The 24,935-nt window shown below is 44.1% G+C and overlaps 1 protein-coding gene across 1 annotated transcript; it reads left to right on the top strand.

The window, feature by feature from the left end:
• Nucleotides 1-3,715: 3,715 nt before the first annotated feature.
• Nucleotides 3,716-24,138, top strand: LOC127196375 (2-acylglycerol O-acyltransferase 1-like). Its single transcript, XM_051154022.1, has 6 exons — nt 3,716-4,056; nt 9,061-9,239; nt 9,779-9,983; nt 14,273-14,447; nt 15,377-15,576; nt 23,918-24,138. Exons 1-6 carry the CDS (start codon nt 3,963-3,965, stop codon nt 24,070-24,072), a joined length of 1,008 nt encoding a protein of 335 aa, XP_051009979.1. The 5' UTR covers nt 3,716-3,962; the 3' UTR covers nt 24,073-24,138.
• Nucleotides 24,139-24,935: the final 797 nt, after the last annotated feature.

Below are 24,935 nucleotides of genomic sequence, written 5' to 3'. Positions count from 1 at the left end.
CTCTTTCTTTCTTTCTTTCTTTCTTTTGACTAAGGATGAACTTGCAACTAAAAGGTATTAGTGGTGGAGACCGCTGCTGGTATTTTGTACTGTGGTAAATAAAAACACAGTAAATGGAGGTTGTAGCCCAGTGGTAGAATGCTTGCCTGGCATGGATAAGGCCTTAAGTTTGATCCTTAATACTGGAAAATAAAAATACATTAGATGATTACAGGAATGGCTTGAAGATGACTAAGGCTTAACAATCTTCTGAATTTAGGGAGACTAGATTGTTCTTCAGGTTTCCAAAAGGTTTAGAATTACTCATGTGCTCAGAGAAAAAGCAAAATGCCAACTTCAAAGGGCCTCTGGACTCTAAGTGATCAGTACTGTGGCTCCAGTGTGTCTTCAGTGGCCGGGGCAGCTGTTGTTCCGCACAACTGACCGTTTAGAGACCGACTGACTTGCCATGTAGAGAGCTGAAGAGTCTGGCCTCCACTGGCCAGAACAATTGTTCCTGAATACTGTCAGTTTTAATACTAGGTAATTTTGGTCCTTCAGGTCCCATCAATGCATTCCAGGCTTTTCTCTAGCTGGGGGCTTTACATTCCCGAATGTGAAGCCGAAAAACATAGGAATGAACTGTGATTGGATGGACTTACTCCCACATAGTGCAGCAGACAGGAAACCAAGCACTAAGCCCTGGAAGTGTTTGGAAAGAATGTTGTTTTAGTGCCATTCTTCCCACCTAATGCTCAGAAACTAAGCAGCCCCAAGCTGACTTCTTATGGCAGTGGGAAGGGTTGCTGATTATTGCTGTGGGCCAACTAGATAACCAGGAATTTCCCATTTCACGTAGGTCTTGGCTTATACTAGGGTTCATTACTATGAAATAGCTTTAGAAAAACCTTCACATTTTAGCCAAGTTATTTGTTACACCCACGAGGAAATTATTTCTTTTATCCCCTCTGGTTCCTCCCAAGCTGGCCCTGGCACCAAGGATATACCAGCAAGCAGAGAAGACCCAACTCTGCCTAACTGTGAACTGGACAGTATTCAGAAGAGAGGGTGTTTTCTTTCAGAGTTTGTCTTAGGTGAAAAGGCCACCACAGGGAGAAAATTACAAGTACATATATTGCATACCACACTCCAGCACCCTATACAATGTCCTAAAACAGGCCGATGACATCTTCCATATAGAGATCCTTTTCTGTTGCAAACGCATGTGTTTCTGAGTGTAAAGAGAAATGACACTGGCTCATATCCATGTAGGATTCCAAGTGGCAGACTCATCCTGCTTCAAAAAATGGCATAACAATTCTGCAAATGAAGGTTTTGTAATGAATTTTGCTCATGCAAAGGCCATGTGTTACGTTCACTAGTGTGGTTTCTCAGAGGTCTCTCCAGCTGTTAAGGCTCCATCTACTGTACAGTCACATATAGAGTTTAAAGCAGCAAAGGAAAACCAAGCAGAAAGACAAAAAACGACCTCAGGCCCTGTGAGAGACACCGGGGAGTGGCCCCGGGGAAATGCGTACATGTGTTGTTTGGCTTTTGCAGTTTTCTTCCTAATGGTTCCTTGAATGCCAAGTGGAGCTTGAGTCGGTCCTTTCCTTCATGTACAGCTAGAAGTTTGTGGAACTGTCAGTGGCCACTGTTTCTGCTTCTCTGGAGGTAGCAGCCTCCAGGCACCTTTGCTCTTTCCAAGGGACCTGCTGTGAGGTTGCAATTCCCTGCAAACCTTCTCACACTGCTTTGAAAACAGTAGGTTTACATCAAGGGCATTGGCGTGACCCCTTGTCACAGGCAGCGGCTGGGAAGTGAGGTCATCACTCTTCGGTAGAAAGTACATTTCTGTGGAGACGAAATCTAGTTGCTACATGTGTGTGGCTCAGCCTTCCCTCTCACTAAGGCAGGCTGCCAAAGAGCGTGAGTGCGAGGACAGTGTAGCATGCACCCACTCCGTATTCTTCCCGAAGAGAGGGTTGGGCTGGGCATGGTGGCAGGTGTCCTCTAAACTTAGCAGTCAGGAGACCGAGGCAGGAGAATCACTGTGAGTTCCAGACCAGCCTGGACTACAGAGTGAGATGAATAAAGGAGGATATGAGAGATGGGGGAAGAGAGAAAGAGATGACTGACTCTGTGTCTGTCTCTGAGATTTGTTGGTTAGTTATTTGCATCTCAACCACAAGTGACTAGTTCTTACATTTGTTGTGTGTGTGTGTGTGTGTGTGTGTGTGTGTGTGTGTGTTGATATCAGATGTTTTTCTCATTCTCCGCCTTTTTTTTTTTCTTTTTCTTTTTTGAGATAGATTCTCTCAATAAACGTGGAACATTCCAATTTGATTAGACTGTCCAGCCAGCCCCTAGCCAGCTCCTGTCTGTGTTGGCATAGCAGGCATGCCATCACACCCTACTTTTTTGTGGGTGTCATGTTATAGCTCGGGTCCTTATGCTACAAAGTATGTGTAAAGAGGTAGGGCATGGAGCCAGGAGTGGTGGTTTATTCCTGTAGTCCCATTGCAAAAGGACTGCTGTTCAAATCCTTTCTTTAGGAGTGAAAAACTTTTTCTTTGAGACAGGGTCTCTCTGTGTTAGCCTTGGCTGTCCTGGAGCCCAGGATGGCCTCGAACTCACAGTGATCAGCCTGTCTCTGCCTCCTGAATGCTGGGATTAAAGGAGTGCACCACCACCATCCGGCAGGAGTAATACACTTTTGTATTTCCTACATTGCATGTCCTTCTGTGACTTTTTAAATTTCTCTCTGGTGGTAAGAGTTTAACAACTAATAAATGTGTGTTTTCTGTATTGGTATCAGTTTTGGGGGTTGGTTTTATAATTGCTTTTAAAGACTTGGGAATTTTGTGGTTTGTTTTTGGCTTTCTGTTTCTTTTTAAGACTTGCTTTACTCGGGAGGCAGAAGCAGGTGGATCGCTGTGAGTTCGAGGCCAGCCTGGTCTACAAAGGGAGTCTAGGACAGCCAAGGCTATACAGAAAAACCTTGTTTTGAAAAAACAAAGATTCGTTTTTATTTTCAATATATGGATCTCTCTCTCTCTGTGTCTGTCTTTTTCTCTGTTTCTCTTTCTCTGTCTCTCTCTGTCTCTGTCTCTGTCTCTCTCCCTCTCCCTCTCCCTCTCCCTCTCTCTCTCTGTCTGTCTGTCTGTGTGTGTGTGTGTGTGTGTGTGTGTGTGTGTGTGTGTTTTAATTTTTGAGACAGGGTCAGGTGTAGCCCAGCTAGCCTCTACTTTGAGCCCTGGTTTCCCTATTTTCTTAGCTGCAAACTGGAGTGCATAGGATACTTGTAAAGTGTTGTTGGTGCGAGAGCTTCACAGTGTATGACGTAGTATGGAATCACGGTATCCCCATGGAGCCTCGAGAACGGCGCAGAAAGAAATCTAAGAGAGAAGACGGTAACTCTTCAACTAGAAACACAAAAGAAAACCTAAAACAGTTTTACCAACCTGTCACAAATGGCACCCTTCCCTTTTCTTAGGAAGACCTTTGCACATACAGTTCCCTTTGCCCTATAGACCTTTACTTAATTAAATTAATTGCGTAAAACTCAGGTGAAGGGCTGGAGAGAGAGAGTTCAACTGTTCAGATGTTTGCAAGCGTGAAGATCAGAGCCTGGTGCCCAGAATCCAGGTAAAAAGTCAGGCTGGGGAGGTGATGTGGAGAATTCCTGGGGCTTGCTGTGCAGCCAATATAGCCAGCAGAACTTATCAGATTAAACATGGTCAAACAGGGGCGGAGACCCAGGCCCTGCAATTGGGCAAGAGGCAAGCTGAGCTCTCCAGAAGTGCCCAGTGATCTGTCTAGCTCTGCACAGTAACAGTGACACCCTGCCTCAGCCTTAAGCACCCTCCCTTACCTCCTGTTCCAGGGGGAATTGGATCCTTTCCTGCCCATCAGAACTTCTGCCTCCTGGTCAGTGCTGATACAGCAGACCCTGTGGACGGGACAGTGCTTGCTGTGAGACCATGAAGATCGAGTTCGCACCTCTCAATATCCCGCTGGAGAGGCGCCTGCAAACCGCTGCTGTGCTGCAGTGGGTCCTATCCTTCCTCCTGTTGGGTAAGAGCCCTGCCTGTGCTGCCCTCTCCTCCCAGACACAGTCCCCACAGGACCCCAGCTCACAGACAGCTTCCCGGGTCAGCCAGATTAGAGAAGGCATTCACCTACTCCCTGCTTTGGATTCTTTCTCACTCCTGTCTAATAACCTTGTCAACTTTATTTCTCTTGTGCTGTTTTCTATCTTTTTCCTTCCCTCCCTCCTTCCATCCATCTTGGTTGTTTTTTTTTAATGTAGTATTATTAGCTGTGCAGTGTTGGCATATGTTTTTATTCCCAGCACTCAGAAGGCAGAGGCAGGCCAATCTCTGTGAGTTTGAGGCCAGCCTGGTCTATGGAGTGAGTTGTAGGATAGCCAGGCCTAAAACAGCAAAGCCCAGTCTGGAAAAAACAAAACAAAACAAAACAAAAATAATGTTATTTAATTGGGCTATGTGAAATGGATGTTTATACACATCTCAAGCAATTAAAGGTAATGGATAATTAATAATTATTGTTTCTTATAAGCCATATATCATGTAACTATTTCCCCAACGGTACATCTGTGAGTAACCCCTCACCCACCTTGCTGTCAATAACTACAGTAAACCGTTGATCCACCAAGCTGAACTAGGGTGAGACTTTTTTCTTTGGTCTATGGATGGTACCCTATCTTGGGTGAATAGATGTTTGTTTACCACCACCCACACGTACACACAGAAAAGGTCACAGAGCATCATAAATTGTTCTAGTTTCCCTGAGCGCTGCCTAGAGTGACCTGGGGGTATCTCTATCTGCCAGTCTTGATTGGCTCTGAAGTCTAGGTGCGTATGGGTCAGAAGTCACTCTTCAGGTGCTGTGGCTAAAACTGGATGCCCATCTGCATTGCCCAATTGCACATATCCTCAGCACCAAGACACCTGATTATTACTGCAGTACTTAGGGTTTCTATTGCTGTGAAGAGACACTGTGACCACAACAATACTTACAAAGGCAAACATTTAATTGGAGACTGGCTTAAAGTTCATTATTGTCATGGTGGGAAGCATGGCAGGCAGGCAGACATGGTACTGGAGAGGGAGCTGAGAGTTCTACATCTTGACTGGCAGCAACAGAAGAAGACTGCCACACTGGGTGTGGCTTAAGCACCTGAGATTCAAAGCCTAGCCTATAGAGACACTACTCCAACAATGCCACACCTACTCTAGCAAGGCCCCACCTGCTCTAATGAGGCCACACCTTCTAATAGTTCCACTCCCTATAGGCCTTTTGGGGCCATTTTTATTCAAGCCACAGCAAAAATTGCCAAGGCAATAACACAAAGGAAGCACAAATGGAGCAAAAAAAGAGGAGATGCTCAAGTTCTGCCAATACTGTGGCACAAGGATTTTGCAACCACAACAAAAAAAAAAGGGCTTTATTGCATGGCTGGCCGTCAAGGACATCAGGAGTTAGACACTTAAATCTGCTCTTCTGATCAGCTGTTGGTGGAGGAACTTACTAGAAAGGAGGACATAAAGTGGCTTTTTATTTAGGCCAGAGAGACATGCATGCTCCCCTCCTGGAGGAGGGATGTTGAATGTGCGATGTCACTGACATTACAAGGTTCACGTCTGTGGGTAGCGGATATGTAGCAGATTTCACTTCATGGCCCTAACACTCCTGTGTGCTCTAACTGTTCATCTATTGCTCTTCCCTGATTTTGAGAACCACGGCCTTCTTATCATGTCATCATTTAGCCTTGTGCAAAATGTCACCTACCTGGAACCAGTAGTTTTCTGGACTCACTACCTTTCTCCAGTAGTTTCTTTCACTTACTGTGTCTGATTTACCAGTTAAAGTTTTAGCATAGACATTGTTGTAGTACATGAACTGTCACACAAACCAATCAAGCACCAATCTCGATGAGACATTGATGGTTTATTGAGTGAAAACCCACCCCAAGACATGGCTGATTGCAGTCAGGTCACAGAAAGGACTCCTCGGGACCCTAACTGTGACTTCAGCCTGATTCTAAGGCAGGTTTTTGTAAGAAAAGCTATAACCAGGTAACAACCAGGTAACCAGGTGGGAAATAAGAGGAGGGCAGCATTACAGCATTTGACAAGATAAACACAAGAAGAATCGATTTTGTTCCAAGCATGACATATCCAGGTGGCTAGACACAGCAGTTTAAGCTGAATGGCTAGAATATAGGTTTGGGGGACTTTCCAGTCCCCCACCGGTCCAGGAGAAAGGAACATAGCAGGGTATGGTGGTTTTGCTTAGCTAGAAATATATCATTAAATAAGTATGTAAGTTAGTAAGTTGAAAATAATCATTAATCAAGCAGAACATTTGACAAGTATTGATTTGTAAGTAAAAGGCTATTGAAGCTCTCAGGCAGGTAGAACATGGAACCTAAACTTAGTTTCACCTTACATACAAAATGGAGACTTAAAGAAACAAAACAGCTACAAGTATGCTATGCTAAAGGCTAAAACAGGTCTCAATAATATGTATACATTGGTAAAAGCGTAGCAACTGACCAGCACTGCCAGTGGCTTCAGACCACCACTGCGGGGTATCACTATGCATCTGATCATACAGAAGAAAGACTGTGGTGTCTCAGGGATAGACCCAGTAGGTGTCACTGGGATGGCTTGATGTAGCCTTGCTTCAGGACTTTTTAAAATGAGATTGAAAAGAAGTAGACAAGAGTTTGGGGTCTGGAGGGCATCTCATTGCAAAAAGGAAGGCTGACGCATGACTCCTTAAAGGGACCTGCACTAGTGAACATTCATAACCTACCAGGCTTTAAGTTTTTAATCTGCCCTCTCTTATTGATATACTTTTTTATGGTGAGGGGTTTGACACAGGGTTTCACTGTGTAACCTTGGCTGTCCTGCAACTCTTGCTCTGTGGACAAGGCTGGCCTCAGACTCATAGAAATTCGCCTGCCTCCGCCTCCCGAGTGCTTGGGCTAAAGGCATGCACCACCACCACCCAGCTGATACAATTCTTATTATTCTTTTCAAAACACAGGTTCACTATGTGGCCTGGGTTGGCCTGTGACTCAATCCTCTTACCTTATCTCCAGGTATGCCCCACCACACCTGGCTTCTAAGCTATAATAGATTCCTACAGACCAGCTCTGAGAACCAGTGAAGAGGAGAGAGGAGAAAAACTTGGTGGATCTGCAGTAGGGAAAATTGTGCAGGCAGTGAACAACTGGTTAAGGGAAACCAACCATTGGTGAACAACTAGCTAGGAATTAGTTGTTGAGGAGAGCTTGAGGAACAGAGAGAAAAAAATACTAGCCCAGGCATATGCTACAAAACTGAAACGTTTTATAGCCCAGGAGAACTTTACTTTTCTGTCTTCATTATTTTCTTGCTGCTATCCCTTGGGCCAACCCCAGTACTTTATTTAAGTGAAGTTCGATTTTTTTTCATTACAGATTGCATCATGATTTTTCTGATAATTTACAATCAATAGAACAGTCAAATAATGAAATACAAACAGTTCTGTGTGACCTACAATAAAGCATACAGCAAAAACCAACCAATTTCCAAGCAATGGTCAACATGACCTGACTATCATTTCTTCAATAATAGTCAGGAAAAGTTAATGCTGAATTGTCCGGAGCTAAAGCCACTGTGTTTACATGATTTCCATGGGAACATAGCTTCAGCTGAATGTTCTCTAACAAAGAAAAAACTTTACTTATTCTCAGCCCAAACCAATAGGTGTGCTATCTAAGCCTAGGCTAAATACCAAGGGATCCTCTATTACAAAATATCTGTAAAGCACGACATTCCAAGACCACTTTCTATTACTCTCAAAGAAGATTCTAAAGACCATGTCTCAAAAAACAAAACTATGCATTAAACATAATGACTTATTGTACAGGTATCATTTTTTTGCTGTCAGTTTTCAGGTCAAGTTTTTTCTCTCCCACCTGTATTTTAAAGCAATATTATTACACACATAAAAAATTAGAATGATTCTTGCAATATATGTGATCACATTGTGAACCCCGAGATTGTGAACTGGAAAAATCTTTTCCTAATTGTGTTTTCGCTCAGCCTTTGATCCTAGAGCTTTTTGTTTACTACAAGCAAGTACTTGTGGTGAAGCTCAGCAGTAGTACATACCTTTAAACCAAGAGCTAAATAAAGTCAACCATAGGTCAAGAGGCAGAGCAAGTAACCACAAAGCAGGGATTGAACATAAGGAAACAGGAGGGAGGGACATTGAGTTGAGGGTATTTGAGACATCATGGAGAAGGAAAAAAAGCTTTTTCCTTCTGCAGTATCAGTGGAGTAGGAAAGCCAGCTGGGTGGTTTCTCTGACTCTCTGAGCTAGCAGGTTTTCACCCTGGTGCCTGGCTCCCAAGGCTCCATTGGTAAAATCAAACAATTGGGTTTTTTTATTTATTAAAAACGACAAATGACTCTCCATAAACATAACAAGAACTCATAGCCACCAGAACCTGAAATGCCCCCATTTTGCTTATGGCGCTTTGAAAGAGAATGACAGTCATAGGCTCATTTGTTTAAATGTTGTATCCTTGGTAGTGGAACTGCTTGGGAGCAGTAAGAGGTGTGGCCTTGTGGGAGGAAGTGGGTCACTGCTGGCAAGCTTTGAGGCTCTAAAAGCAAAGTGCTGTTTCCTGTATGCCTTCTCTGCCTCCTGCTTGCAGGAGTGTTCCTGCCTTCATGCCTTTGCTCCCACTCGTGATCTCTCTCTAATCTTCTGAAACAATAAGCTCTAAATTAAACACGGTCTCTTGTAAGTTGACTTGATCATGATGTTTTGTCACAGCCATGGAAAATTAACGAATACAATGCTGTTTTGTTTCTGACAATAGAGTTCTTGAAAATGGAAGCTGGGGTAGCACTTGCCCTCTCCTTGCACTGTACAGCCAATGTAGGAAGCCAAGATTTCCTACAGCAGTGACTCTTCTACTTTCCATAGCCAGTGGTTATGAAATGCAGGGAGCAGATGCCGATGCACCAGCTCCACCCAGCTTCTCCTTCCTTGCAGGGGAGATAGGCATTGGGATCCTAGTGATGCTGATAGTACACAATTACTGGTTCATTTACATCCCATATCTGGCCTGGTTCTTCTATGACTGGGAAACCCCAGAGCGAGGAGGCAGGAGATCTGACTGGGTCCGAAGCTGGACTGTGTGGAAGTACTTTAAGGACTATTTTCCAATTCACGTGAGTAGAACTGTCTCCTAAAGTCCTGAGTTGGGAGGACAGTGGCGTGTGTTTCCATCCTGGGCATCTCCACCTTTTCCCATTCCGGACGGAGTGTGTCTAGTTCATTTTGTGCTTTTACAATGAATACTAGAGCATCAGACCTGTTTAAAGAAAATTTTATTCCTCACAGTTCTGAAACCTGAGGGTGGGGCTGGGTGTCCAATACCAAGGTTCTAATGTTCAACCAGTTATCACCCTAGCTGATGATCTCATGGCAGATAGGGAAGGCAAGAGAGAATAAGAGTCCCCATCATGAGGCCCCACATCCCTACTGCTGTTCACTGGAGATTAACCTTCCATCATAGACAAAGTCTGAAAGACAGTGTGTGGAGGGACCCGAACTTAGAGGATAGTTTATAAATGTCAAAACATCTCTAATCCAGTGAACTAAGGTGAATCCTGTTCTCGTTGCCCGCTGGCTTAAGACACAGGGAATTCTTCCACTTGTCACTCATGGTGTCATGTCATTTCCTTATCTCAATGTGAACGTGCTGTAGCTCATCAAAACCCAGGATTTGGATCCAAGTCACAATTATATATTTGGGTTTCACCCTCATGGAGCATTCGTGGCTGGAGCCTTTGGAAATTTCTGTACAAATTATTCAGATATCAAGAAGCTATTTCCTGGCTTTATGGTGTATCTTCATGTGGCCACATTGTGGTTCCGGTTCCCCTTCTTCCGAGAATATCTGATGAACTATGGTAAGTGATGGAGCCACACTGTACCTACAGAGATTGGGGTCGCAGCCACTGTCCTTTCAGTGCTGTGGCAGCACATACAGCAGCCACTTGATTTTAGATTTCCTGTGCTCTGTGGATTTTCCTCACACACTCACTCCTGGACCCTCAGTGCATGGACCTTGGGACCATGCTTTCTGTTGTTCTGTCCATCCCAAGTATTTACTATTGTGATAGCAACATTGGAATTTTCTAATAAACACCATCCAGTGGTAGAATAAATCAGTGAGTGCACTTAGTTTAGATTCTCCTTCTGTTGGCCTACTGTGGTGTCACCATTTACCTGCCATGGAGGCGTGACCCTGCCAAAGGCAGACCTCCATGTGATCTCTCTCTACCTCTCTCTCTACTTTCTCGCCCTATTCTACCAACTCTCCTCTTCTCTCTCTCTCTCTCTCTCTCTCTCTCTCTCTCTCTCTCTCTCTCTCTCTCTCTCTCTCTCTCTCTCTCTCTCTCTCTCTCTCCCCCCCTCTCTCTCCCATGCCCCTCCCCCACCCCTATTTCCCTCTTCTCCCATGCTCACTTAATATTTGCTGTCTAATACGTTCAATCTATCGTCTGCCTTAATTTTTATATATATTATACTCCATTGTGGGAATACATTCGTGGAACAAATAAATTATAAATCACACTTTGGAGAGGCACTTTTTTTGTATTATCTATAAAAAATCTAATGAAGTTTAACATTAAATACCTATAATTATTATGGTGGTTTATCTAACCTGCTACACATCAATAAAAGGACACAGACACCTGTTCTATTTTATAATAAGCCTTATATTACTTGGGGCTGAGCAGATATATTAGCCGCCTAAACTATATTCCATTATCTCCCAGCTTCTATCCCATGCCATCTGATTTAATCCTTTCTGACTGGGCTATTTTCCATTCATAATCTCAAAATATTCGCTTATGTTATTCATCTGGGCCGGTTCTTTCCATACAGAACTTCAGAGTTCTTCTTCCTGGCCTTTGTGGCTCTTTCCTCTCCCATGGCAAATCTGCTCCTTTCTCCTCTTCCATCCCTGATCCAGCTCTCATCCCAAGATCCATCTCTCCCTGGCAGCCCTTTGGCCACACCTGCTCACTCTGTCCTGTCCATGTGTGCAGGCATTTACTCAGCCAATCAGGGATAACTTGGGAGGCAAGAATTACAAACATCTTGTGGGGGCCCATGAGTCTGCCCCTTAAAGACAGCAAGTTGGTCTCAGTGGGGAAAATAATTAGCAGTCAAATACAAAGCACCAGACCATGCCCCAACACACTTTGAATACTTTTATGTTGGAAAAATCCTCCATTGTGCCTCCCAGTAGTGATAGTGACATGAAGTGCTCAGTGTGCTTGCTAGCTTTGGCATCCTGCATTGTGTGTAACTGCAAGAGTTGTGGATGTTGTCAATGGTACAGCATTTGTCAAGCATGAAGGAGGCTTAGCTCTGCCTCCAGATCTACATGGGAAGAAAAGAAGGGGGCACAGAAGGGAAAAGAAGAAAAGGGAGAAACAAAGGTAACTCCTTCTCAGTCTGCTCTGCAAATGGAGCTGCAGGACAGACAGGACTATACAGAGCCTCACCCCATAACCCAGGCTGGCCTTCTGGCACTGAATTCCTAATGGTGCTGCTTCCACCTCTCGAATTATGAGATTGTGGGTGCTTGCGCTCTGCCTGTCAAGCACTAGAGTGCTCTTTAATTGCTAATTCTGAGAACAGATTCAGCCTGAGGCACTCATAAGGGGCCTATTCCACATATACAGAGGGCTGTGCTCCTGCCTATAGCCTTCATTTCAACTGCAGAGACTCGTTTGTTTTCCAGCTTGATCGACTGTTTGACCATGCACTTCAGTAGCTGACAAAGTATTGTGTGCCTGTCACAGTTATGTAGGGTGGTTATCATCAGCTTTGCAGCTCCTGAGGATAGAGAAAAATGAGTCAGTAGCCTTTTCCAAAAAAGTGTAACTTCAGTATTGCTTAGTGACAGAGCTTAGGGGCAGATTTTCTATTACTTCCAGATTGTCGTGGCTTCCCATATAGTCGCCTCTGTTGTTATGTATTGCTTGGAAATCATTTACAATCCAAAGCTGGCTAGGATCCATGCTGGCTTTGCCAGGTCTGCACCAGTTAGTGGCCTCAAAAGCCAAACCCAGTCTAATGGGTGCTGTAGGGCACACTGGACAGTGCTCTAAGCTCCCCTACTTCCTTCTGATCTATCATTTTACCTCTACTGGACACACTCACACCCCAAACTACCAGAGAAAATAATCCTGTCTATCTTTATTTTGTAGACATTGAGTTAGAGTTTTATGAAAGGAAAAAATTAAAGATAAAATTTTAATTTCCAAAAGAGTCACAGAAATTGAAAAAAAAAAGTCACAGAAAGAGATTTAACTTTTTTCTGAATCAAAGTATAATCTCTAATAAATTGGAGTACTTGAGAGCAGGTGTGGGTGAGACAAGATACACCCCTCTCCATGGCCATGTCAGACACTGTCAGTCTCAGAGTCTTTTTTTAATCACAGTCAATGACCACAGCCCTTCCTGTTTACTGGAGTTGACACTGAGATTAGATCTGTGTGTTATGTGCCACCATTGGTTTGTTTGTTTGTTTATTGGAGCTTCTGAGATTGGATCTCTTGGTAGCCATGGCTGGCCTGACACTACATAGATCAGGCTGGCCTCAAACTTACAGAGATCCACCTGCCGACATGTGTACCACAACACTGGCCATTATTGGTTCATAATATTATGAAATAGTTCCTCTTGCTGCAGCCTTCATGTCTTCAATGCTAAATAAGAAAACCTAAATTTTTGGCCAGTGTCAACTTAGCTGACTTAACTGTATATGAGGCCTCAGCAGCACTTCCCAGTTCTGGCTTCTGAGGAAATTTTGTGGTCCAAGACTTCTTCCTCTGATCCTCCCCAAACACAGGAAATTTCTGTGGCTACAGATTCTCTTAAACCCTAACTACAACTCATTCCTCTTGGCCCATTTTGGAGAGTCTGCAGCCACCAGGTGTCAGCCAGAACAGTATGTGTTCTGAGGCTTATGTACTATCTGCCTGCCTACTATGCTGGAGCAGGTAGCAGGGTTCTACTCACAGCAGCCTCTGGCATCCTGCAGAGGATCTTAGATTTTGCTCTGTGGGTAAAGCCACAGGAAACTTGTGCGGGGTCTCTGAACAAAAGTGCTATCTATTCATTCGCTAACTGATAGAAAGCTCATTCACACAGCAGCACAGAGATAGGCTAGATGGGTGGTGTGAACACTAGGACTATGGGACAAGCCTATGGCAGTGATCAGGGAGACCCTATGAGGCCTGGCCTGGCACAGAGCTCTGATGGCAGGAATCTAGAAGAGAGCAGTGTCTGATAGAGTAACAAGATTTCAGGATGGATTCCTCTTCTTCAGGTAGGCAGCAGCTGTGTGAGATGAGTCACCAGTCAGCTGGTGGCCGGCAGAAGGGAACTGGCACAGCAGAATGATATTTCGAACTGGATGACTGGGTGGGCGATGGGATCCTTCGTCATGATCATTAATGTTGGAACAGGATCTGCTCTGAGGAATCATTTGATGCACTGGATTTGGAGATTTCCATTTGGCCATTGGTGACATTGCCCAGCAAGCCAAGAAATATAATCCAGGAGATGGGTTTGATAGAACTCAGCACGCACAAGTGGTAGTTGAGTTCATGGGTATAGATGAGATTAGAGGACAATAGAAATAATGAAGGGACTCTGCAAAATATCAGGGCAAGCTAGAAGTAGAAAGGCATGAGGATTGGCCAGAAGAGAGCTAGAAGGAACATGTGTCAAGATCCAGGGGGCTGTCTCTGCCAAAGAAGCAATGTCTTATTTCTCACTCAGGTTACTCAGAACTAAACGACATGTCTTAAACTCAGGGAAAGTTCAAAGCCATCCACGAATGGTCAGGTTCTCTCATCCATCAGTGTCTGCCTTTTCTTTCAAAGGGGTAGGCCATTCAAAGCCACATGTGACCTGTAACCCCCAGTATGTTGGAGGCTGAGCTAGAATGCTTGCCATGAGTTTGATACAAGCTTAGCCTAGTGAGCTGAGGGCCAGCAAGCCTACATAGTGTGACTCTGTAGAGAAAAAGAGAGGAGAGAGAAACATTCAGAAACTCAGATTTCTCTAATAGTAGGAATCATAATAAAACCATCACTGCTGCTGTATAATATTATTTTAAAAAATAATTCTTCAGAAGGAATGGCTAGTTACACTATCTGTTTGACTCACAAAGGACCGCTTTCAGTTTCTCAGAAGAGCTTGTCTTATGTGTTGAGCAAGGACGGAGGTGGGAATATTTCAGTCATTGTTCTCGGGGCTGCAGAGGAGACACTGAATGCCCACCCTGGAAATTTTACCCTATGTATCCACAAGCGCAAAGGATTTGTTAAGATTGCCTTGACCCATGGGTAAGTGGTCTTTTTGGGTTTTTTTGGGTTTTTTTGTTTTTTTGTTTTTTTCAGTTTTGTTGCAGATGATGGTCTTGCTATGTAGTTCAGGATTTCAAGTACAGCTTGAAGTGTTTTGAAGTCCATGAAGCAGCTTCAGCTTCAGGGTTTCAACTGTAGTATAGGCGATAGCACTGGAAGGGCTGTATTTGCTACTTTCCCCCATGGCTACAAACGCCTAAGAAAACCAGTTTGAGGAAGACGGGTTTATGTGGGCTCCCTGTTTCAGGGGATACAGTTCATCTTGGTAGGGAACACATTTGGGGAGCAGTAAGCACTGGTCATGTTGTACCCACTGTCTACAGGCAGAGAGCAATGAGTGATGGGACTCAGCTCACTTTTATCTTCCCTCCTCTTTATTAAATCTAAGACCCCTGCCCATGGATAATGAGGACCTATCCTCAGAGATCATCTTCCACTCCTCATTCAAAACTTCTCTCAAAACACGTTCATGGACACCCAGAGGTGTGTCTCCTAGGAGGTTCCAACCCCAGTGGAGTTGATAATGAAGATTCACTGTCACTGGAACATTTAGAGTTTGGGAGTTTTTGTTGAAAAAAAAAAAAAAAACCGGATGAAAATACATTATTTAAGATTGTATCCTTGAAAAAAAAAAGATTGTTTTCTTGAAGCTGGAGGTATTTAATGGCTCACCAATTGGACCGTGCAATTCTGGGGACTGGAGTTTAGATGTCAGCACCCACACCACAGGCCTGGCACCTGCAAACACAGGTACCTCCAGCTCTGATGTAGGGACATTTACTTTTAGCCTCTATGCATACACATGTGTGTGAACCTTCAGACCTATTTGTATATACGTTTTCACAAACAACCAAATGAACATTTTTCAATTATTTGTAAACTGTGTCCTTTCTCTTTGTTACTTGCAGTGCCAGTTTGGTCCCAGTGTTTTCTTTTGGTGAAAATGATCTATACAAACAGATTAATAACCCTAAGGGTTCATGGCTTCGAACTGTGCAAGACACAATGCTGAACTTAACAGGCTTCACCATACCATTAATCTGTGGCAGAGGGATTTTCCAGTACAGCTTTGGCCTAATGCCCTATCGGAAACCGATCTACACTGTTGGTACGTACCTGAAATACATAAAATGATCTTACTCCATTTACTATTAATGACTAAGTACTAACATTAAAAGATGTAGCCTTGAGTTTCGACTTCATAATGTCTCAGACCACTGGTTCTCAACCTTCCTGATGCTGTGACCCTTTAATATAGCTCCTCATGTTGTTGTGACCCCCAACCATAAATTATTTTAGTTGCTACTTCATACCTGTAATTTGCTACTATTGGAAGTTGTATACAAATATCTACGTTTTCTGATGGCCTTAGGCAACCCTAGTGAAAGGGTCATTCAACCTCTAATGGAGGTTGAGAACCATTGTCTTAGACTTTAACTGAGCTTCAAACACAGTACTCACGCCTAATGAACGATCTCTGTTCACCTTGGAGTGGCCGTTGATTACCCTGCAATATACCACTGTTAAACTAGAATCTCCTGTAAGACATGAAGTTTCCAGTGCTTCTTCCTGGGCCTGTTTCTCTGCACTTGCCTGTAGCAGAGTGGTTGACTGACAGACAAACAACTTCAGAGTTAAACACTTGAAAGTTTATATATATATATGTCTTCACAGCCACACACACACACCCCCGCCCCCAGCATCAGCTTCTTACTAAACGCCTCCTTTGTGCAACTAATCATGCTTATGTGTGCTCAGGTGCAAATGCTTTTAGTTATAAAAGGTGATTTGAATCTCTAGATATGGGGAGAAGTAGAAAAGGAAAGGGGCCTGAGGTTTTGCCTGCTTGGGATACAGAGGCAGGGGGAACCCAGGGTCAAGGGCAGCCTGAGCAACACACAAGGCTCTGTCTCAAAAACTAAACAAGAAACAAGTAGCAGGAGTGAAATAATTCCCTTCTGAGGCTTGGAAGAGACTAGGAAGTTGAAAATAAGACAGTGCAGAAACCACCGCTTTGACTTTATATAAAATAGAAATACTATCTTTACCACAATAGCCTGACAACTAAGGTCTAAATATACTGCCTTTTAAAAGATCTGTTTCACTAGGATTTCCTTCAATCCTTTTTCTCCTCCTTCTCCCCTCCTCCCCTTTCTCTTTCATAACAGAGTCTCGTGTAGCCCAGGCTAGCCTGGAACGCACTTTGTAGCCAGGTGATCTTGATCTTCAAATCCTTCTCCTTGCACTGGAACCCCTAATGCCAGGTGCTAGGTGCACATGGACACACAGCGCTTTCTGCCATCAGTTTACACGAGCTTTACAGTTCAAATGTAGTCACAGGAAGCTATTTTTAGTTGCCATATTTAACTCAGATGGGGTGTAGCAGCCTGTTGGTTAGTTATTACAGAGAGCACTGAGCTACATTTCCGGGTACAATTGTACTTCCATGATCAACTGGGTCATTTCTTTGCCATCATATCATCTCATCATTTCTGCTCAGCTATGGGAGAGAAGTATAACAGAAATTACAAGTTATGATTCAAGGAAAAAGTTTAATTGCATGTAGTGCATATGGTCACAAAAATTTGTAAGTACTGAAAATAAAGGGCATTCTGTTCAGTTAAAGGATTTTAATTATTACCTCATTGCATTAAACTTTTGTGTGTTTTTGTTTGTCTGTTTTGTAAGCACAGTGGCTTGGTGTGTGATACTGTTAAATTCTGCCTATCCTGACAAAGCCAGAGACAAATGAAGTTGCTAAATGTGAGCCAGCTGTCAAGTCGTCTTGTCATCCATAGTGTGCATTGTGCCTCTTTAAAAAACTCAGAATGAAGGGACAGTCCACTGGCTTACCCTCTGCTGACTTCCAGTGTCCTTAGTCAGTAGTGTCTCCAGCAGCCTGTTATTATCAGAAAGTATTAAATGAAGATAATAACATGGATTTCTTTTTTTAATATTTTTTTGAGATTCATTTACTTATAACTTATACATTGCTCTGCCTGCATGTGTGCCTACTCACCAGAAGAGGGCTCCAAGTGTCATTCTAGAGGGTTATGAATCACCATGTTGTTCCTGGAAATTGAACTCGGGAACTCTGGAACAATAGACAGTGCTCTTAACCTCTGAGGCAGCACAATAGTATGGATTTCATAGACAACGAGCTGTTAATAGTTATTTTTATCAAACTGTTTCTATCTCTTAGTTTCTCTCTTAACCCAGCCATCACACAAATAACTGAGACACTTTTATATTTGTTTATAAATCTTACAGCACAATATTTAGCAGTTTCAGTCTGTTCTTGACCCTCTTTGCTTTCCTGACTCCAGCTTTGCCCAAATCCTTAAGTTACTTGCTTTTTCATTCTTTCTTTGCTCCAGCTGAATCTTCTGCATCTCTCCTGCACCTGTGCTGTGGCTGACTCCCCCACTTCCTCTTCTAGCTCCTCCTCCCGTGGCTGGCAGCAAGTCCAGTTATATTCTCTCCCCTGTTCAGTGATTGGCTATCAACTTCTTTATTTGCATACAAGAGGACAATTGGAGAGCAGCGTTTATACAACATTGATACAGGAGCTTCTCAGAACAAGGCTTGCAACCAGATACGGGGGTGGGGATACAGAAATCAGCATTTGAATTCCACAATAACCTTATGTCTATACCCAGCTGTCATACTTAGGACAACAGAGGGGGAGGCAAGATCCAAAAGCCAAACCAGTGTGAACCAGACCAAGCATAGACCTCTAATCCCAATTACTGGGCAGCTGAGACAAGAAGGTCACAAGTTGAAAGCTGACCAGGGCTGTGGATCAAGTTCAAGGCCAGCCTGGACAAAAGCTACATAGGTAGACTCTATTTAGCTTAATGTAGGAGGACTTGCCAAACATGCAAGAGACAGATTCTGTTCCCAGTGTTGTAAGAAGGAAGGCAAAGAAAGAGGGAGAGAAAGCAGGAAGAAGGAAATAAGGAGGGAGAGAGGGACAAGGGATTGGTTCTTGGTATGTGTGTCAGAAAGGCTTGTGGCTAACATGGCCTCAGATGTAGAGATTAATATTGGCATTAAGAATCCTCATCATATATCAGGCAACGAGCTGAGGGAAGTGGTGGGGTTTAAGGTCTGACTCAGAGTGACTAGAATAGTTTTCTTTCTTCCCAGCCTTAGAGTTTCCAATTCTAAGAAAGAAGGTAGGAGTAGCTGTCACATCCTCCCTTGGGCTTCTCAGGGGTCACAGAGCTGTGTGCCCGAGTCCTGGAAGCGTGCTGCAGATGCACAGGACAGAAACCTTCCTGACCAGCCTGCTGAGAGTGCTGACTGTATTAAGCTTTCCTTGAGCAGGGATTCTTGGCAAAATGTTAACCCAAGTCAAATTGTGAGGAAATAGACAAATGTCTCATTAAAAGCAAACTAGCAAGCAAATAAAGAAAACAAAAACCTCTCAGTTTCTGGAAAGACAGAGAGGAGGAGGCACTCAGAGACTCACAGCTGTCATCAGTTGGGTAAGCCAATGCCAGCATAGCTAAGGAAGCCCTTGACACAGTTTAGTGTGAATCTTTTACAAAATGTCCCAGGATGGTACGGCTCTGTGGGTGTGAATGTGGTGATGTGTCAGACACTTTGCCTCATTCTTAGAAAATGAAATAGTTAGGGTCGAGTCACATGGCTAAACTGGTACTCTCCATGCCTAACTTCCAGATGTTTTTAGAGATACATAGTGGGGCTGGAAAGATGGCTCAGAGGTTAAGAGCATTAGCTGCTCTTCCTAAGGTCCTGAGTTCAATTCCCAGCAACCACATGGTGGCTCACAACCATCTATGATGTGGTCAGGTGCCCTCTTCTGGGCTGCAGGGGTACGTGCAGGCTGAGCACCGTATACATAAAAATGAATAAATATAAATATATAAATCCTTATGAGAAAGAGAGAGAGAGAAAGAGAAGAGAAGAGAAGAGAGGAATAAGTAGCATTGCCTGGCATGGTGGCACATGTCTTATGTACCATAACTTAGGAGGCAGAAACAGGAAGACTATTTCAGGTTAAATGCTAGCCAGGGCTACATACTAGATCCTGTCTCAAAACCAAACAGACAAATGAACAGATTAAAGCCTAATAAGGAGCTAGGCAGGTAGCTTGGTGGGTGGAATGCTTGTCCTCCCAGCACAAAGCCAAGATTCAATCCCCCACCCCCCATCCCCACCCCACATAAAACAGGTAGGGTGGATGAATACCTGTAACCCAGTACCTGAAAGTTAGAAGCAAGAGGAGCCAGTGTTCATGGCCATTCTTTGCTACATAATGAGTTCAAGGTCAGCCCGGGCTACATGAGACCTTCTCTCAAAAAACTCTTTTTAAAGATAATAATCCCTATATGTTGATGTCCATATGTGTGCATGTGCATGCAAAGCACACAGGAATGGTTGAATGTGGCTGAGAGGATACAAAAGCTTGGATTCTCTCTAAATAAAAAAGGTAAGGAAATGTGTCTTATTTTAATGAAACTGATTCCAACCCACGTAAGAGCAAAAAAAGTCCACTGTGTCTTAAATCAACGTCACATACTTGAGGGGGAAGCACAGGCTAAGGGACTTGTGCAATAAGAGGCAAGGAAGGGAACTCAACTGAAGTTTTCTCACAGGACAGGAGGTGCTAAAGGAAAGAACAAAATCATGAGGAGTCACAGAAGTGCTCGGGAGACATGTTTACATGCTGGCTTGACCAAAGACAGGCAGTGGAGGAAAAGCAGCTAAAATGTAGGCAGAGACTAAAGACAGGGAGAGGTTATTGTAACACAGTCTGCAAGGATTTCTCTTGGCTACTTCCCCTGCCTGCTGAAAAGAATGTTTCTTTCTCCCTGGTATAAGGAGAGCATCGTTTACATGGGAGTTTTAGTTCCTTCTCGTAGGAGGAAAAGAGAAGTCCATAGTACCCTTCTCCATATGGCAGAAGCACCATCTGCAGTGTTTTAGGTGCCTTTAGCTCAAAATAATCCTGTGCCAGCATGGCAGCCCACACTGCATAGTACAACACTCCAGTGCTTAGTAAGGCGTGCTAACTGCTCCTTGAAGGTTCATGTCTGCACGGCCATGCACCGGAGTCGTGTATGCATGCATGCACACACAAAGGCCAAAGTCCTTTGAACTTCTGTCTGACTGGATCTGAACTCAGGGTCCCTCCAGCTCCCAAGTATCTCCACAGTCCCCCCTGGCCACAATGCTCACCTCTTCTCTCTGCAATGGTACAGTTTGAGAAGGGAGTGTTCTCCGTGACCCTAGGAGAGTCTGGGCTGCTGTAGTGGTACATGTCTGCAATCCTGGTGCTTGACAGGTTGAGACAGGTTGAGGCCAGCCTGGGCTACTTAAGTGAGTTCACGACCAGTTTGACTACCCAGAAAAACTGTGTCTAAAAGCAAAAACAAAACAAAATGGAGGATTATAGACTCTATAGACTCTTCCTGCAGACAAGCAGAATAAAGATGTTTTTTTTTTTTGTTTTTTTCGTTTTGTTTTTGTTTGTTTTGTTTGTCTAGTTGGTTGGTTTTTGAGGCAAGGTCTCTCTGTGTTACCCTTGACTGTCCTGGACTCACTTTGTAGACCAGGTTGGCCTCGAACTCACAGTGATCCCCCTGCCTCTGCCTCCCGAGTGCTGGGATTACAGGCATAGGCCACCACGCCCGGCTAATAAGGATGTTTTTATTGCGAAAGATTGATTCTTTCCTTCCCAGAGGGGGGAAAATGAGCGTCCAGCGCTTAGGCTGCTGTCCTCACTTGTCCCAAAACTCCTTGTCCTCTCTCCAAGATGCACACAGCACAGTAGTAGAATGGGTTTAAAGCAAGATAGGGATCCTTGGAGTCCTTGGTGCACCGCTGTGCTTTTCCGGTTCTCTAGCCCTGGTAAACTTAGCACAGCACATGGGGGATAAACAAGCCTGCTGTGCAAGGCTACAGGGAGCAGCCACATTCCAACAGGGGCACAGATTGAAAGCTGCAACATTGGAGCACGTCAGCCACGACGTAATGAAAACTACAACACACCAGGTAGGGCTTTTTCCCCTCCATTTTTCTGAGACAAGGTTTCCCTCTGTAGCCCAGGCTAGCTTTGATATTAGCCTGCCTTATCTGTGAAGGAGAGGCTGTTGTGGTAACCTTCCTAGGCTGTTCAGCATTCAATTTAGTGACATCTGTTAGATACCCATAAGCATTAATGTTTCCAATAAAGACTCAGTTCAAGTTCAAGAAACAGGAGGTGAAAGGAACCCACACAGGCTTGTCCCCACTGTTCCCAGTGAAAGGCAAGTGGGCTATGGGCATCTTACAAGGGGACGGTCTTATGATTAATTCACTAGACAAGGGCATATTTGGGCTCCTGGAAGAACCCACTTAAATGGAACGAAACTTCATAAGAAGGGGATATGATTGAGCTTAGCCATGGTGTCACTCATTCCTTGGAAAGAAGATGCCCTAGGGGAGAGGTCACAATTCCTGTGACATTGAGCTGGGAGCAGCACAGTCACTTTCACCTTACACAGCAATGCCTCTTGTCAGTCCCCATTGCATCCTGCACTGTCACATTGGCCACCCTCACTGAAGTAGTCTCACTGGAAACTACAGTTTTTTCTGTGACACTACAAGTTCACTGGTCCATTGGGTAGAGTTTCTCAGTTTTCCTTCCTCAAAGTTCTGAACTGAGAGGCAGCTTTGAGAATGTCAAATTATACTCTCTCATCCCACACCCAGGAAAAATTAGGGTGGAGAGAAAGCTAAGGTCCATCCAGTCTGCTTACTATGGAGCCAGAGTTGGCCTAGAACTCCTGGTCCTCCTGCCTAAGCCTCCTGAGTGCTGCAACTACAGGCACACAGCAGCACACGTGGTTTATATCCTCCAGTTGTCTCGCGGTGTGTGTGAGGACTTAATGTCTGCTGTGCATGCATTTGACCTCCAAAAGGTCAAGTAACCCTGTCCATGAGGGTGTGCAGGCTCCATCTGGGGAACCCCTGAGCAATTCAGGCTCTGGGTGTGATGCTCCTTGCTCTATGACCCTCAGCTCCCTTGTTCGTGCTCTTTATCACTTGCTGCCACTCTACTCCTTCACAGTGGTTTAGTTTTTCTTAAATAATCACCTCTGTTCCTGGCACGGGCTCATCCTTGCATGTAGCTTGGCAGAAGACAAAGCAGGGCCCTCCCTTTGTGTCCTCCAGCTACCTCTTACTGCCATGCCCATGGGCCTCATGCCCAAGCCAATGACTTCAGAACCCTGGGCATCAAGAATTGACATTAACCAACCTGGAGCAGTAGCATCACCAGGCCAACAGGGGGTGGAATGTACACAGACCACAAAGACTTGTATTTTTGGACTCTAAAATTCTGAGATTACTTAGTATATAAACATCTTTTAAAAATATATACAGAAGAGCAAATTTTACTACCAATTGGCATTTTGTGAGTGTATAGATGAAATAAATGCCTTCTTCCTTGTGGAACATTCATATGATACAAATTAACTGAACCTTTTTCCATCTCTGACTCTGTCTCTGGAGGGAAATGTTCATCTTTCCCAGTTTTTCCTGCACACTAAAAACACTGCTGCACCTAAAAATATTTTTTCACAGATAGAATCACACTTCATTTTGCAACTTTTCTTGGACATTTTAGACATGGGGGCACATTATGTTATTTCTTTCAAAAATTTAGTCGCCTTGGAATCCAGTGAATAATGTTGCTCAGCTTATGTAACTGTTTTCATAATGAGCCATGGTCATTTCACAGAGGCTCCACTGTAATGATATGTGACACTTTCTATTGATTCAAAAGATATTGATAGACTTGTATTTCTATCTATATCTATATACTGTATATCAAAAGATATATATTACATATTTAAATTCAAAATAGAGTAGCCAGTTATGATGGTGCACACCTTCATTCCCAGCACTTGGGGAGGCAGAGGCAGGAGTATCACTGTGAGTATAAGACCAGCCTGGTCTTCAATTTGAGTCCAAGACAGCCAGGGCTACACAGAGAAACCCTGTCTCAAAAAGACAAACAAACAAACACCCACAGACCTGAGGGACGCCAGGTGACCTGCGCATTTCACAGTGAATCACACTAAGAACGCTGTGCTCTGGCTGTCAGCTATGCCCAGAGGAGATGAGAGTGACGTGGCACACAGGAACGCCTACTCTGCTCACAGCTGCAGTCTGCACAGCAGCGAGTATGACTCAAAAGTCAACCCCCAGGAGAATGACAGCCCAGTGTGTGCTGAGAAGGGAAAGTCTGTATTTGTTGTCAAGTGGGATGGTGTGACTGAGGGAGGCAGCCAGTGAGCTGAGGAGAGGACTGGGGCCAGCAGGCTGGCAGAATGCAGATTGGCAGCCCAGCCCTCAGCTGCCCACTGGAGACACAGGCTGAGTGTGGTGGAGGGGTGGTTGTTCCTCGAAGTTGATATGTGCTCTGCCCTTCGCAGTTGGCCGCCCCATCCCTGTTCAGCAGACTCTGCACCCGACCCCAGAGCAGATTGAGGAGCTGCATCGGACCTACTTGCAGGAGCTGAGGACACTATTCGAAGAGCACAAGGGGAAGTACGGTATTCCAGAGCACAAAACCCTGGTGTTTACATGACTGCCTCCTCCATGCACAAAGGAAGACAAGAAAGCATTGTTGAGAAAAATAAATAGTTTAAATAGTTCTCTGTGGGATTCTTTCTCTCTTTCTTTCTCTCTTTCTCTCTCTTTTTTTCTTTCTTTTGACTAAGGATGAACTTGCAACTAAAAGGTATTAGTGGTGGAGACCGCTGCTGGTATTTTGTACTGTGGTAAATAAAAACACAGTAAATGGAGGTTGTAGCCCAGTGGTAGAATGCTTGCCTGGCATGGATAAGGCCTTAAGTTTGATCCTTAATACTGGAAAATAAAAATACATTAGATGATTACAGGAATGGCTTGAAGATGACTAAGGCTTAACAATCTTCTGAATTTAGGGAGACTAGATTGTTCTTCGGGTTTCCAAAAGGTTTAGAATTACTCATGTGCTCAGAGAAAAAGCAAAATGCCAACTTCAAAGGGCCTCTGGACTCTAAGTGATCAGTACTGTGGCTCCAGTGTGTCTTCAGTGGCCGGGGCAGCTGTTGTTCCGCACAACTGACCGTTTAGAGACCGACTGACTTGCCATGTAGAGAGCTGAAGAGTCTGGCCTCCACTGGCCAGAACAATTGTTCCTGAATACTGTCAGTTTTAATACTAGGTAATTTTGGTCCTTCAGGTCCCATCAATGCATTCCAGGCTTTTCTCTAGCTGGGGGCTTTACATTCCCGAATGTGAAGCCGAAAAACATAGGAATGAACTGTGATTGGATGGACTTACTCCCACATAGTGCAGCAGACAGGAAACCAAGCACTAAGCCCTGGAAGTATTTGGAAAGAATGTTGTTTTAGTGCCATTCTTCCCACCTAATGCTCAGAAACTAAGCAGCCCCAAGCTGACTTC

Source organism: Acomys russatus, chromosome 12, assembly GCF_903995435.1.
Source record: "Acomys russatus chromosome 12, mAcoRus1.1, whole genome shotgun sequence".
NCBI lineage: Eukaryota > Metazoa > Chordata > Mammalia > Rodentia > Muridae > Acomys > Acomys russatus.
Note: the sequence above shows the minus strand (reverse complement) of the source record. Positions and strands in the feature narration are given on the sequence as shown.

What these genes read in the sequence shown, in the direction of transcription:
- LOC127196375 (XM_051154022.1), top strand. Translation starts at nt 3,963, where the DNA reads ATGAAGATCGAGTTCGCACCTCTCAATATCCCGCTGGAGAGGCGCCTG. An exon ending in CCTATCCTTCCTCCTGTTGG is followed by an intron (nt 4,057 to 9,060) that starts GTAAGAGCCCTG and finishes CCTTCCTTGCAG; the next exon opens with GGGAGATAGGCATTGGGATC. An exon ending in GAAACCGATCTACACTGTTG is followed by an intron (nt 15,577 to 23,917) that starts GTACGTACCTGA and finishes TGCCCTTCGCAG; the next exon opens with TTGGCCGCCCCATCCCTGTT.